The 15,330-nt window shown below is 47.2% G+C and overlaps 1 protein-coding gene across 16 annotated transcripts in view; it reads left to right on the forward strand.

The window, feature by feature from the left end:
• The window catches only part of LOC138754646 (ras/Rap GTPase-activating protein SynGAP-like), a 469,786-nt gene that overhangs the window by 164,801 nt on the left and 289,655 nt on the right, over nucleotides 1-15,330 (forward strand). For 10 of the 16 annotated variants that reach the window (XM_069919215.1, XM_069919204.1, XM_069919206.1 and 7 more), the window contains 2 exons: nucleotides 1,778-1,995; nucleotides 12,764-12,851. In XM_069919215.1, coding sequence (XP_069775316.1) covers nucleotides 1,778-1,995; nucleotides 12,764-12,851 — 306 coding nt within the window. The remainder of the gene's footprint in view (nucleotides 1-1,777; nucleotides 1,996-12,763; nucleotides 12,852-15,330) is intronic. The other 6 variants (XM_069919213.1, XM_069919211.1, XM_069919212.1 and 3 more) reach the window with 2 other exon arrangements.

Genomic DNA, 15,330 nt, shown 5'->3' on the forward strand with positions numbered 1-15,330 from the left:
GCCAGGGGTCAGGTTCAAGGGGAAAGGCCAGGGTCAGGTTCAAGGGGAAAGGCCAAGGGTCAGGTTCAAGTGGAAAAGCCAGGAGTCAGGTTCAAGGGGGAATGCCAGGAGTGGTCAGGTTCAAGGGGAAAGGCCAGGGGTCAGGTTCAAGGGGAAAGACCAGGGGTCAGGTTCAAGGGGAAAGGCCAGGGGTCAGGTTCAAGGGGAAAGGCCAGGGGTCAGGTTCAAGGGGAAAGGCCAGGGGTCAGGTTCAAGGGGAAAGGCCAGGGGTCAGGTTCAAGGGGAAAGGCCAGGGGTCAGGTTCAAGGGGAAAGGCCAGGGGTCAGGTTCAAGGGGAAAGGCCAGGGGTCAGGTTCAAGGGGAAAGGCCAGAGGTCAGGTTCAAGGGGAAAGGCCAGGGGTCAGGTTCAAGGGATAAGGCCAGGGGTCAGGTTCAAGGGGAAAGGCCAGGGGTCAGGTTCAAGGGGAAAGGCCAGGGGTCAGGTTCAAGGGGAAAGGCCAGGGGTCAGGTTCAAGGGGAAAGGCCAGGGGTCAGGTTCAAGGGGAAAGGCCAGGGGTCAGGTTCAAGGGGAAAGGCCAGGGGTCAGGTTCAAGGGGAAAGGCCAGGGGTCAGGTTCAAGGGGGAATGCCAGGAGTGGTCAGGTTCAAGGGGGAAGGCCAGGGGTCAGGTTCAAGGGGAAAGGCCAGGGGTCAGGTTCAAGGGGAAAGGCCAGGGGTCAGGTTCAAGGGGAAAGGCCAGGGGTCAGGTTCAAGGGGAAAGGCCAGGGGTCAGGTTCAAGGGGGAAAGGCCAGGGGTCAGGTTCAAGGGGGAATGCCAGGAGTGGTCAGGTTCAAGGGGGAATGCCAGGAGTGGTCAGGTTCAAGGGGAAAGGCCAGAGGTCAGGTTCAAGGGGAAAGGCCAGGGGTCAGGTTCAAGGGATAAGGCCAGGGGTCAGGTTCAAGGGGAAAGGCCAGGGGTCAGGTTCAAGGGGAAAGGCCAGGGGTCAGGTTCAAGGGGAAAGGCCAGGGGTCAGGTTCAAGGGGAAAGGCCAGGGGTCAGGTTCAAGGGGAAAGGCCAGGGGTCAGGTTCAAGGGGAAAGGCCAGGGGTCAGGTTCAAGGGGGAATGCCAGGAGTGGTCAGGTTCAAGGGGGAATGCCAGGAGTGGTCAGGTTCAAGGGGGAATGCCAGGAGTGGTCAGGTTCAAGGGGAAAGGCCAGAGGTCAGGTTCAAGGGGGAATGCCAGGAGTGGTCAGGTTCAAGGGGAAATGCCAGGAGTGGTCAGGTTCAAGGGGCGGCAGGGTTAGTGGAGTGGGTAGCACAACGCTGTTACAGCGCCAGTGACTGGGGTTTGAATCCCGCACTGTCTGTACATTCTCCCCATGTCTCCAGTGGCTTCTTCCAGGGGCTCTGGTTTCCTCCCTCCCTTCAAAATGTACGGGGGTTGGAGGTTAATTGGATGTAATTGGGCTGCACGGGCTTGTGGGCCGAGAGGCCTGTTTCTGTGCTATATGTCCAAATTAAATTTAAGGTTTGTGTGATATGTGCTGAGCTGCAGTGAGAAAGTTTTTCAGCTAGTCATCCCACACATAGTACAGAAATTAAAAGTCTAGATCTCGGCAGGTCAGTCAGCCTCCATGGAGAGAGAAATCATCCTTAAGGGCACTGTCAGTGGAATTACTGACCCATTTCTCTTTCTGACTGCTGGTTCGGTTCTGTGCTGTGTTGGTGGTGACAGGCTCTGTGACTCTGGTGTAATGGGTTACGTGTAATCCATTCCCCCTGCAATCCATTTCCCCAGGGGCAACAGACCCAGTACGAGGAGGAAATTCTTTCCCTGAAGGAACGGCTGCAAATGTCCAACCGTAAGCTGGAAGAGTACGAGCGGCGGTTGATGTCACAGGAGGAGCAGACAGGGAAGATCCTACGGGAATACCAGTCGCGCCTGGATGAAAGTGAGAACCGTCTACGCCGACAGCAGGAGGAGAAGGACAGTCAGATTAAAGGCATCATCAATAGGTAAATAGTGGGGCACTGGCCCAACCACTGTCTCAGACAAGAAACCTTCACAGCCATTGGCATTGTCCCCGCTCCGGGTGTGCTTGGCTGGGGAATCTCATAAACACCATGGTTTCCAGTGCATATAAGAGGCTGGAAATGAACAGCATTTGATGCCTCGATCATAGAACATTACATCACAGCACAGGACCTTCAACCCACAGTGTTCAATTTTGCCTTCATCCTGATCAAGGTCTGACATAAAAACATAAGAAACAGGAGCAGGAGGCGGCCATCCGGCCCATCGAGCCCTTCTCGGCCATTCAATGAGATAATGGCTGATCTGATGAGGCTTGTCTCCACCCACCTGTCTTTTCCCCATATCCCTTAATTCCCCTGACTATGTAAAAATCTACCCAACCTTGTCTTAAATATATTTACTGAGGTCATCTCCACTGCTTCAACAGGCAGCGAATTCCACAAATTCCTCCCCCCCCCCCCCCCCATACTCTGGGAAAAGCAGTTCCTCCTCATCTCCGTCCAAAATCTACTCCCCTGAATCTTGAGCCGATATCCCCTAGTTTTGGTCTCCCCCACCAACGGGAACAACTTACCCACCTCTATCTTATCCATGCCTTTCATAATTTTCTATAAGATTCCCTCTCATTCTTCTAAATCCCAGTGAGTGCAGTCACAGATGACTCCATCTCTCCTCGTAGGCCAATCCCCTCATCTCTGGAATCAACCTCCTCTGCACCCCTTCCAAAGCCAGTCCATCCTTCCTCAAGTAAGGAGACCAGACCCACACACAGTTCTCCAGATGTGACTTCACCAGGACCTTGTCCAGTTGCAGCCGAACCTCCCAGCTCCTAAATTCCATCCCTCCAGCAACGATACCCAACGTTCCATTTGCCTTCTTGATAACCTGCTGCACCTGCAAACCCACCTCTTGTGATTCATGCACAAGCCCTCCCAAGTCCTTCCGCACGGCCGCAGGCTGCAATCACTTGCTATTTAAATAATAATCTGATCTTCCATCCTTCCTTCCAAAGTGGATACCCTCACATTTACCAACATTACACTCCATCTGCCAGACCCTTTCCTACTCACTTAACCTGTCTATATAGAACCATAGAACATTTCACCAGAGAAACAGGACCATTCTAGTTTGTGCCAAAGGGGCCTGTTTCTGTGCTGTAATGTTCTATGTTTCTATCTCTCTGCAGACTCTCTCAGTATCCTCTGTACAATTTACTTTTCCACTCAATTTAGTGTTATCAGCAAACTTCAATGCACTCCGCTCTGTCCCCTCTTCCAGATTGTTATGTATATTGTGAACAGTTGCGAGCCCAGCACCAAAACCCATTCACCACTGATTACCATCCAGAAAAACACCACTGTATCCCAGTTCTCTGCTTTCTATTGGTTAACGGCATCTCTGCTGCTGAGTGGATCCGTGGAGAGCGGGAAGAGGAGACACCGCGCTCCTTCACTGGGTCCAACTGCCAACAGCACCGTACAGGCTTTAAACAGTCTGCTGAAGGAGCCAATAGTGGTTTTATTTTAAAACCCTGCTAACGCAGGGTCTGGGCCCAAGATGGCGACGTCTGTGTTCGACGGAGGCCTCGAGGGGTTACCGACTCTGGGAAGCGGAGGACTGGTGCAGGGCACCAGAAAATGGGGAGAAACCCCCCCCCCAACCCCCCATTTGAGGAGAATCAGAAGAGATGAGCCAGAGGACAGTGACAGGGGCAGCAGACCAGTGATGGGCTCTGAGGCTGAAGACTACCCAGGCAACAGACGGGCTGTTGGTGAGATGAGGAACCCACGCAGGCTGTGGCCAACTGCAGTCAAGGAACTCGCAGCAGGCTATGGACTGTTAGAGACTGGCTGAAGGGGTACCAGATCTCGGAACTAGGATGCCAGGGGGTACCAAGGGTGCTGAAGGGTTCCCGATCATGACAGAGGTTTGGACCTGGAGCTCAGGTGCCGATGGTTTAGTCTGGACTCTATCGCTGTGCGAGCACTGGAGGCAAATCCATGGACGCTCAGTGACTTGAGTTTCTCTTTTGCTTCCCGTTCTTTGGTTGTAAGTGGCACTGGGTAATTTCTGCTGATGGTGAATCTTTGTCTGCCTTTCTGTACACTAAAAGAAATTTAGTGTCATTTTCTATTTTGTTACATGCCAAAATAATCTTGAAGGTGCTAATCTAGCCACTGCAGTCAATCAAATTGATAATCTTCTTTCTGCTGGGGTGACTGTCCAAAGCACAATAATGGTTCAGGAAAGCAGGCCACCAATCTCCCACCAGTAACTGGGCATGGGAACCAATCCTACCTTTTCCAGTAGAATCACGTCCAGAGAATGTAAATCATTTGGTGTAGGGTCTTGTGATTAAATCACCTTGGTGGATATCCCCTGGAATCCCATTCTATCTTTGTTCAACACTGCACAGAATATCCTGCATCAAACCATAGAATATTATAGCACCGAAACAGGCCTTTCAGCTCTCTAGTCTGTGCTGAACATTTTTTTGCCTAGTCCCAATGACCTGCATTCAGTCCATCCCCTTCCCATCCACGTACATGTCTAAATTTTTCTTAAATGTTAAAGTTTAGCCCTCATTCACCACCTCAGCTGGCAGCTCATTCCACATTCCCTCCACTCTGTGTGACAAAATTCCCCCTCATAATCCCCCTAAGCCTTTCCCCTTTCACCCTTAACCCATGTCTTCTGGTTTGTATCTCACCCACTCTCAGTGGAAAAAGCCGACCTACATTTACTCTGTCTGTCCCCCTCATAATTTTAAATACCTTGATCAAATCTCCCCTCATTTTTCTACGCTCCAGGGAATAAAGTCCCAACCTGTTTAACTTTTCCCTGTAACTCAGTTCCTGAAGGCCCGGCAACATCCGAGTAAATCTTCTCTGCCCTTTTTCTATGTCATTAATTATCTTTCTTGTAGTTCAGTGACCAAAACTGCACACGATACTCCAAATTTGGCCTCACTAAAGTTTTATACAACTTTACTAAAGTATCCAAACTCATGTCCTCAATAGTTTGATTTATGAAGGCCAATGTGCCAAAAACTCTCTTTGCAACCCTATCCACCTGTGACGCCACTTTCAGGAAATGTTGTATTTGTATTCCCAGATCCTTCTTTTCCACCGCACACCTCAGTGCCCGACCATTTACCTTGTATGCCCTTTCTTGGTTTCTCCTTCCAAAATGCAACACCTCACACTTGTCTCATTAAATTCCATATGCCATTTTTCACTACATTTTTCCAGCTGGTCAAAATCCCTCTCCAAACTTTGAAAAACTTTCTTTGCTGCCCACAATGGCTCCAATCTTAGTGTCATCTGCAAACTTGCTAATCCAATTTACCACATTATCATCCAGATCATTGATCTAGATGACAAACATCAATGGTCCCACCACCGATCCCTGAGGCATCACTTGTCACAGGCCTACAGTCTGATAAGCATCATCCACCTCCACTCTCTAGCTTCTCCCTTCCAGCCATTGTCGAATCCAGTTCATTACTTCATCATGAATGCCTAGCGTCTGAACCTTCCTATCTCACCTCCCATGTAGGACCTTGTCAAAAACCTTAGTAAAGTCCATGTAGACAATATCCACAGCCCCGCCTGAAAGATGAACAATAACATTATAGAAAATTACCGCCCCCCCAACCCCCCCAAGCCTCTAACCAGGGCAACTCTTACTAAGCAGAGATAAGGAAACACTTTAAGAGTCACCCCCATGGCAAGCGGCATCAACCAGGGCGACCCCATCGCTGTTTCACACAATGTTATTCGAACAGCTGCTACAAGCAAAGCCCGACCAAGGCCCTCCCTCCGCTGGATGGATATTTTCCCCCACCTTCACCAAAAGTTTGTGTTTCTACAAAGAACATTTACAGTTTTAAACACGTATTTCTTAATCTATTATTTTATTCATAATTATTTTAATTTTTAAAATTTATTTTCCTCAATTACTTTTCTGGTTTCTTGAATTCCAGATACCAAGGTTTTACTGTAATTCAATGTTCCCACTTTTTTTCTGAAATTTCCCTTCACCTATTTATTTCCTTTCCCCTCAGATGGTGAGTTTCAGGACTTGATAATATCACATGTTTTCGTATGACCCATGTCAAAGTCTTCTCCCTTTTTTGGCCACGACTGCTTGACCATCCAAGCTCCCAACGCCTTGAACAGCATAGGTACTTACCACAGTCAAAAGTTTGACCCGTGTAAAATCCGACCCATCCCACCCCACTTCCCGCCACTAAATTTGAGCCAAAATATTGGTCCAAAGAATTTGGCGATGACACAGTATATACTGTAATTTATTTGGAATCAAGTGGGCATTCATTCCAGTCTCCATCTATAGAAAAACATTGAGAAGTTCATATTGGCAGAGCATTAGACTTTGACGACTGCACAAAGCACTGAGTCTTTGTAACTGCTCGATGGTTATGGCAGGACACACCGGTCCTTTGGACAGAAATAATTTAAGGTCAAGTTGGAGCCCATCCCAACCTCTATATTGGAAAGTCCACTGTCAATGTCCTTCAAATTCTCTCTGTTGCATCTTCTATGAAGTTGTACATGTCCCTAAACAACATGCTGGATGTCCTTGATCAACCTGGGATTATTTTTCTAAGAGGCATTTCATTTTGTCCCACATTGTTTTATAACCTTGCTCGGACGAAAGCGCTCCCAGAACAGATGATTGTGTCTACAAACCCAACTCCAGGAGTTGTGAGGATTTTGGTGCATCATTGGGGTGCTGGCTTGCAGATGGGCCACTTCCAGGGCTAGAGAGAGATTGAGAGAAACAGAGTGATACAGATGGCGCGGTACCAGGTGAGGGTGAGGAAGTGGAGATGGAGGGAGATGAATGAGAAGAGATGGAAAAGATGCTGAAAATCTGAAATAAAAGAGAATGCTAGAAATATCTGGTACAATCTATGGAGAGAGAAAAAAAACAGAGTTAACCTTTTAGATTTAAAGTTCATAGGAGAGTCTCGGAGGGTCAGTGCGGGTGGTTCCGTTGGTCGTCTTCACTGCCCGTGGGAAGAAGCTGTTCCTCAGCCTGGCGGGGCTGGCTCTGATCCTCCTGGATCTCTTCCCCAACGGGAGCAGCTGAAAGATGCTGTGTGCAGGGTGGAAGGGGTCCTCGACAATTTTGTGCGCCCTCTTCAGACAACGATCCCGGTTGATGGGGGGAAAGGAGACTCCAGTGATCCTCTCGCTCCTGTGGATTGACCTCTGATCCATTTGTCTGTAGCAACTGTACCCCACACTGTGATGCAGCTGGCCAGGATGTGAAAAATATGTAGAGTTCATGGGATCTTACGGACATTAGCGAAACTCAATGGCTGGTGGGCTGGAAACTGAGACAGGTTTCTGTCCAAGCCTGGAACCACGTTGGGAGTTGCCACTTTCTAACGACGTGCCATTTTTGCATATTTGCAAATACATGCAGATGTATAATTTCAATTCAATCTCAGGGTTGGGTGTCACAAGCAAGGCTGCATTATTTTTCAATGTCCTGGTTATTCTCAGGGGATGGATAGTGTACGATCTTGAATGAGAGTATGAATGTTTTGAAACACTGAGTAACTCACAAGGTTCCAGCGATGGTATGGATTGGAATTACAAATGGGCTCAACCAGTCAAAGCTGAAGGTTTTGTTTCTTAAAAAGATTGTTGAAGAGATACAGGATTGAGAGCTTCTTCCCACGGGCAGTTAGGACGATAAACGACGGAAGGAACAGCTCACAGTAATCGTCCAAGACTCTTGTTTGCACAAAACACAATTTATTTAACATTATTTATTTAATTTTATGGCTAAAATACTTTCCCCCTATTTGTCTGTTCGTGTGTCTTCGTGTTTTGCACTGAGGACTGGAGAACGCTGTTTTGTCAAGTTGTACTTGTACAATCGGATGACAATAAACTTGACAGATCATTGGATATTCTGACAGATCCAAGGACAATTTTACCAATGCCAGCTTTTTTTATTTTCAATTCTTTCAAAATTAAATGCAATTTTTCGGCAACCACAGTAAATCACATAGGCTTTTACAGTTGGATGTAAAAATGTTTTCATGGAAAATTCAAAGTACTTTCAGCCAGATGAACCTGTTGAAAAGTCATCCAATCAAATTCCTCTTTGAGCAGAGTCTGTAGCCCCAGAGGTTGTGACTGTTCAAGTACCACATGCAAGTACTTTACAAACCTTTCTCTGCAGCGAGCTCCAGACCCTACCATCCCTTGTGGGAAGGCAGAGTATTCTGAATCTCTCCTAATTCATCGAGGACTTTAAACCTCTGCTCCCCTGATTTTTGAACTCTGTGCTCTGGGGAAATTACATCCTTTATGTTTACCTAGGGCTCTTGTGGATTTTATACCCCTCAGTTCAGTCTCTCGTTGACCTGTTCCAAATGAAACAACTTTGTTTATCCAATCATTTGATGCAGCTGTAATTGGCCTTTCTTCTGACAGCACCTCTCTCTCTGCCATCACAGCCTTCCAACATCTTGCGTGAAGACCTGGCAGAACTTTCCTGCTCTTGTATTTCAGGCCATGGCCAATAAAAGAAATAATCTTTTATGCCTATTGAAGCACCTTTCTAAAATAGCCGACTGTCTTTGGGGATTAGTGAACATGTTCTCCCTTAGCGTGGATCTCCCAATGGCCACCCATTTCATTTCCCCTCCCCCCCCATTCCCTCATCGATGTGTGTGACTGTGGCCTCAAACACTGCCAGACTGAGACCACCCACAAATTGGAGGAACATCTCATCTTCCTTCTGGGCGCCCTCCATCCATATGGCATTAACATCGACTTCTCTGGTTTCCATTAACCCCCCTCCTCCCCTTCTTCCCCTGTCACCTTTCCCCCATCTCTGACTGTCTTCCCTTTTCCCTCTGTCATAATCAATTCTCACCTTTCCTCTTATCACCTTTTGTCTGTTGGTCTGCATTCCTCTCTCTTGAATTCAGGTGCCTGTCTGTTTTTTGTTTAGACTTTGAGGAAGGGTCTGTGTTTCTCCTTCTAACACCACACCATTTATTCTATATTCCATTGCATTACCTCATACCTTTCTGTCCAATTGACTGCATCATGTGTGTCTTCTTGCCATCCAAAGATAACTTCCGCATTAGACAATGAGTCCCTATCAACATTTTGCCCTCTAGTAACAAAACCTCTCAACAAGATGGTGTTGTGCTAAATACTGAGGAATCATAAAATTATGGTTTTTAAATATAATAAAACCCCTGGTCTCCAGCATCTATAGGGATTGGTAAATGCCAGATAAGTCAATTTTCTGATTGCTTGAGATTGTGTGTTGTGTGATGGACGAGGTGTGCCAATTTTAAACCTGTATTTTCTTCCTACCAGTATTTATTGACCACAATTTTTTTTATTGCTGGTTACTTGAGGCTGCCAGATGCTTGAATTCTGGATAACAGGGTTTTTACTGTACACAGCAATGTTTTGAATTTATGAAAGGGAAATGTAAATCTTCCTCTGTCATCGTGAAAGCCAGCGACTCAGGTTCGAATCCTGCGCTGTCTGTAAGGAGATGGTACGTTGTCTGCCTGGTTTTCCTTTCACCCTCCAAAATTATACATGGGTTGTAGGTTAATTGGGTGTAATTGAGCGGCACGGGCTCATGAGCCAGTATGACCTGTGTAAATTTTTTTAATAATAATCCCTTGACTTTCATTTTTCTGCGGACTGTCTTTTGTATCAATGGTACAAAATAAGATGGGTTCCCTGGCAACCAGGCACCCAGAATATTTTAAAACCACTTTGTGAAGGTGTTCTATCATTTTAAACAGAACATGTGTCAATGGGTGGTGCCAAATTGCGGAGGAAAACAGGATATTGCGAGGATAGGCAATGTTCAATGAACTCGACGTACACTTAGCAACTCAGCAGCTGAATAGCAGATGGCATTTATCTCTGAAATCTGAGGGACTGCAAATTGGTTCTAAAAATAAGCTTGAGCTGCATATTGTAGAGTTCAAAGAATCAAGCCTCAAATTTGTAAATCAAACATCTTTCACAATCACATCAAGTTTATTGTCATCCGATTGCACAAGTACAACCTGCCGAACAGCGTTCTCTGGTCCTCGGTGCAAACCGCACAGACACACAATGAGACACAACACACATACAGACAAACAGTAAATACACAGGACAAGTATTCATCTATTCAAATAAATGAATATCGTTTCATGAGCATCTCAGAGGGTCAGTGTGAGTGGTTCCTTTGGTCATTCAGCACCCTCACTGCCTATGGGAAGAAGCTATTCCTCAGCCTGATGGGGCTGGCTCTGATCCTCCTGTATCTCTTCCCCAATGGGAGCAGCTGAAAGATGCTGTGTATGGGGTGGAAGGGGTCCTCAATGATTTTGCGCGCTATTTTGCAAACAACGATCCCGGTCAATAGAGGGGAGGGAGACTCCAGTGATCCTCTCTGCCGCTCTTCTGGATTAACCTCCAAGCCAATTCTCTGCAGCAACCATACGCACACTGATGCAGCCGGCCAGGGTGCTCTCGATAGAGATCCTGTAGAAGGTTGATGTGACGGTGGCTGGCAGCCTCACCCGCTTCAGTCTTGTCAGGATATTCAGTCTCTGTTGCACCTTCCTGACAGGTGAGGAGATGTTGGGTGTCCAAGATAGGTCTCTAGTTAAGTGAACTCCAAAGAACTTAGTTCTCTCCACTCTCTCCATGAGAGAGCTGAGTAGGAGGGTGGTTGTTCCTGGGCCTCCTGAAGTCCACGATCATTACCTGCAGCACGGTCAGCGTATGGGTTAGCACAGCACTCTTACAGCGCCAGCAACCGGGGTTCAAATCCCGCGCTCGGTAAGGTGTTTATACATTCTTCCCGTGTCTGTGTGGGTTTCCTCTGCATCCTCCGGTTTCCTATCCCCGTTCAAAACACATGAGGGTAGTAGGTCAATCAGGTGTTATTGAGCAGCATGGGTGTGTGGGCTGAAAGGGCCTGTTACCGAGCTGTGTCTACATTAAATTTAAATTATGCCAAAATTTGATAAATTCGTACCTCCCCCCTTACCATATCCAATTAACACCTGTTGTGGGTCTGGAGCCCTCTCCCCAGCCGGCACTGTCTGAATCGTGAGACTTCCTGCTTCTGACTCATTCTGCTTATTCCTTGAGGAAGGGCAAGGCTCGAAAGTCAGCACCATATCTTTGTCTCCTACGGACAACTGAAAGACCGGCCGAGTTCCTGCAGCATTTCAGTGTGTTTTTACTGCAATGCAGCGTCTACAGACCTTCGTTTCACACAGAAGCCTGAAGACACGCACTCACCGATACAAAACAGCTTCTTCCCCTCCGCCATCAGATTTCTGAATGTACAATATGGCCTCACTTTTTCTCCTCTTTGCACTGCTTGTATTTTTTGAAATCTTGTTTGTAGTTTATAGTGATTTTTTGCACCTTGTTCTGCTGCAAAACAACAGATTTCTTGACACTTGTTCATGACAATAAAAACCTGATTCTGGTCTTATAGAAACACATAGAATTCGGATTTGAATGAGATGAGATAGAAGGAGGGAAGTTGTTCCACTGGCTTGCCAGACTAGAATAAGGGAGATTAGCTTCAAGATTTGAGGGAGTGATTCAAGGCAGTTGGGAGGCACAGCGCGGTTACTGCGCCAGCGATGGTGACTGGGGTTCGAATCCCACGTTGTCTGTAAGGAGTTTGTACGTTCTCCCTGTGTCTATGTGAGATTTCCCCGGGGGCTCTGGTTTCCTCCCACCCTTCACCCTGGCACAGACTCATGGGCCAAAAGGGCCTGTTACCGTGCTGTACATCTAAATTTTTTTTAAAATGAGGAGGAGCTGCTTCTCTCAGAGAGCAGTGAATCTGGAATTCTCTTCCCAATAAATCAGTAGGGACTGCCTCCTGAAATATATTTAAGATGTAGAGAGAGATTTTTGAAATAGCAGGGGGATTAAGGGGATGGAAACGAGTGGGTGAGTGGAGCTGAGTCCATGCCAGATCAGCCATGGCCTGATTGAATAGCAGAGCAGGCTCGATGGGCCAGAGGGACGACTCCTGCTCTCATGTTCTTCTGCTTTGGAGATGTTTGACCCAAAACGTGAATTTTCTTCCTGTTTCTACAGATGCTGCCTGATTTGCTGAGTATTTTTTGAATTTTTTGTTTCTATTTCAGAGCCCAAATCTCTGCACATTGTTGAAGTCCGTTGTAATTGGCGTTGTTCCATTAAGTTTCAGATCAGATGCTGTTTATTGTCATGTAATGAAACAGAACTGTAGCATTACACGAGCTTTAGTCAACCATACGGCAGACAAAGATTCACCATGAGCATTGCTCAGTGCTCCTTACAGTCAGAGAAAGAGAAGCAAAAGAGATCCCCCCACCACCCAGAGTTCTTTGACTTCAAGTTGCCAGCAGCCCTCGGCCTACAAGTTCCCAACAGCTCGCCGTCTGTGTGTGTCCCTCCCAGGTCTGCCACCACCCTTGGGGATTTCTCCTCTGCTTCTCCTTCTCAACGTGGGCTGTTCTCCCTGTCATGGGTACACAGCCTTCCCCTTCATCTTTTCTAAAGCATGGTGCACTCGGTATGTCAGCCGAGATCTGTGTTTTACGCGGATACTACCAGTTTGAACTCTGAGCTAATCCTGCGATGATCTCCTGTATCCCCCTATCCTGCCTGTGCCAACTCTCCCAGCCACTGCTCACGTTCTGTGGCTTTTCACCTGTATCCACAGGTTAATGGTGGTGGAAGATGAGTTGAGGAAAGATCACGCCAACATGCAGGAGGCCATAGACGCCAAGCAGCGGATAATCGACGTTCAGGTACAGAAAATCATCACCTCAAAGATCAACAAATGACACTGAGGGAGAAGCTCCAGCAAATCTTTCTTGTCGGGATAGTCCCATTCCAGTTCAAACCCCATCTGAGCAAACTGTTGATGATTTCCTCCTCTTGCCCCTCACTCCCGCAGCCACATGCGGTGTTCCTGCCCCTTATCTCTGACACAGTAAACATCTCAGAGAGAAAGAGAGAGAACCCAACCCAAACACTTCCTTTTTCTGGAATTGGCGATCAGCCCAACCTTGAAAATGGCAAAGGCAATTTTGCTGCTGAGGGAGAAGTGACCGACAGTTGGGCGTTGTGTCTAGAGCTGGCGAGGAGATGGGCGAAATCCGGGTGGGCCCTGATTTATAAACTCTCCCCAGTTTCCGAAAAACGCTGACCATCCCCGTGCAAGTTTGCAGAGATGAGGTTTGATCAGGGAACTAGTCGGCTGTGTAGGAAACAGCCAGGGATTTCCCTTGGTCATGTACAAAGTGGGAAAACCAGGAGGCCAATGGTAACCTCATGTGTGTTTTTTGTTTGTTTTTCAATTCTTCTACGTGCTTGCCCATCTCAGAGCAAGCAAATCGTGGTTGGGGGGGGGGGGGGGGGTTGCAATTGGCATGGCAGCAGTATCCAGCATGAGGGAACGAAAGGTTTGCACTCGTCAATGGTCACAAAGCCCTCTCACTTGTACAAGTTGTGCATTGATTTTTGCCAACATACACTCAGGTTTGTCGCACTGTTTACAACATTAACAGCCTCTTTGCAGTTGGCTGAATATCAGTACAGCAGCCTTTAACTATTGTAATAGACCCCATTACCCCATCCACTTTACCCTGCCCCCCCACCCCCCCACCAGCCACTCTGTCTTCTAAGTATGATGCACCCAAGAATCCTTGGTGCTCAGGAAGATGTGAAAGTTCTCTCGAGTGTAGTAGCCACTGCCAGATGCCAGTTGTGTGATGGAGGGAGAAGAAATGCCTGTGTGAACAGAAAATTAAAACTAGCCACCGAGTTCTGTGTTGGTTTGATTGCTCCCAAATTCTGGCACAGAATTGGCCATGTAAACACAACGCCATAACAGCATCTGGCAGTGTCTACTTACACTGAATTGGTTTGAATCATTTACAAAATGGTTTAGGATACAGCCTTGCATGTTCTGGTGAAATGTCCTGGAGGGGGAGCAGAAACTGGGAAGGTCTGGGTGGCTGTGCTCACTGCAAAGGAACTGGGAGTGATTATAAACATCAGCGGGAAAATTGCGTGAATCGAACGGGAGGGCTGCTTGGGGGGGGGGAGGGTAGACGTTGCTGGGGCGGGGAAGATGAATTCTACCCCAGCACCAATTGACAATGCAGCAGATAATTCTAGGGTGAAGGGAGAAGCCTGGGACTGCTCAGAGAGCTTGTGAAGAGAATTGGAAAGCATCTCAAAGTTCTTTCCTGGGAATGAAACAGGAGAACAATTGGTATCTGATCAGGAGAAGGTGAGAGAGAGAAATAGCACAATAATTTGGATTGTTTTTTTATATTAATACAGTTAAATTCTTCAATTTTGCTGAAATCGTTTGCCTGCTGAGTGATGTCAAGGCCCAGTCTCATTGAAGGGCTGTGGTTTCCCCTAGAATGAATCTGTGTGTAGTCACTGTGTTACTTAGCTCCCAACAACTGCAGACTGAACTTCAAAGGTACCTCCATCTCTCTGCCAGTGCCATTGGTTGCACTTCCGTTCCTTGGCACACATCTTGCTGAGTCGTTCATTCATTACAAAGATAATAGCTTGCCCTTTCACTCCCTCTCAAGCAGGAGAGACATCCTGAGGTGATAACCTCTTTGGTCACACCAAAGAGGCAAGTGGGCGGCAGTTAATGGCTTGATGAAAGAGATGGTTTCAAGGTGGATATTAGGTCGAAAGGCAGATGTCAAGAAGGAAGTTGAGAGTTTGGAATCTGGAGAGCCGATGATGAATCTGGCAGAAGTGGGTGAAATTGAGCTGTGTGTAAAAGAAGAACAGAGGTTGGAAATGATGGCAGAGGTAGAAAGGGGAGAGTCTGTGGAGAAGGGGGATGAGAATTTTATTTAATGCAGATCAGGATAATCCCAGGCCTGTGATGAGATTCATTTGGACTCAGCAGGGTTGGGGTCAATTGTGTTATCAGGATTGAAGGGCGTCTGCTTAGGACAGAGATGTGGAGGAATTTCTTCAGCCCGACAGAGGTGAATCTGTGGAAGCTGTTGCCACAGGTGGTTCTGGAGGCCGGGTCATTGGGTGTATTTAAGGCAGAGATTGATAAGTTCTTGATTAGCCAGGACATCAAAAGTGATGGAGAGAAAGTCAGGCAGTGGGGGCTGAGTGAGGAAATGGATTGAATGGTGGGGCAGACTCGATGGGCTAAATGGCCTATTTCTGCTCCATCCCCCCTCCCAGCTGTTAAATCTTTTGCCACAGTTTCACAGGGTGGGGAAGACCAGTGAG

The sequence above is a fragment of the Narcine bancroftii genome, chromosome 2, assembly GCF_036971445.1.
Source record: "Narcine bancroftii isolate sNarBan1 chromosome 2, sNarBan1.hap1, whole genome shotgun sequence".
NCBI classification, from domain to species: Eukaryota; Metazoa; Chordata; class Chondrichthyes; order Torpediniformes; family Narcinidae; genus Narcine; species Narcine bancroftii.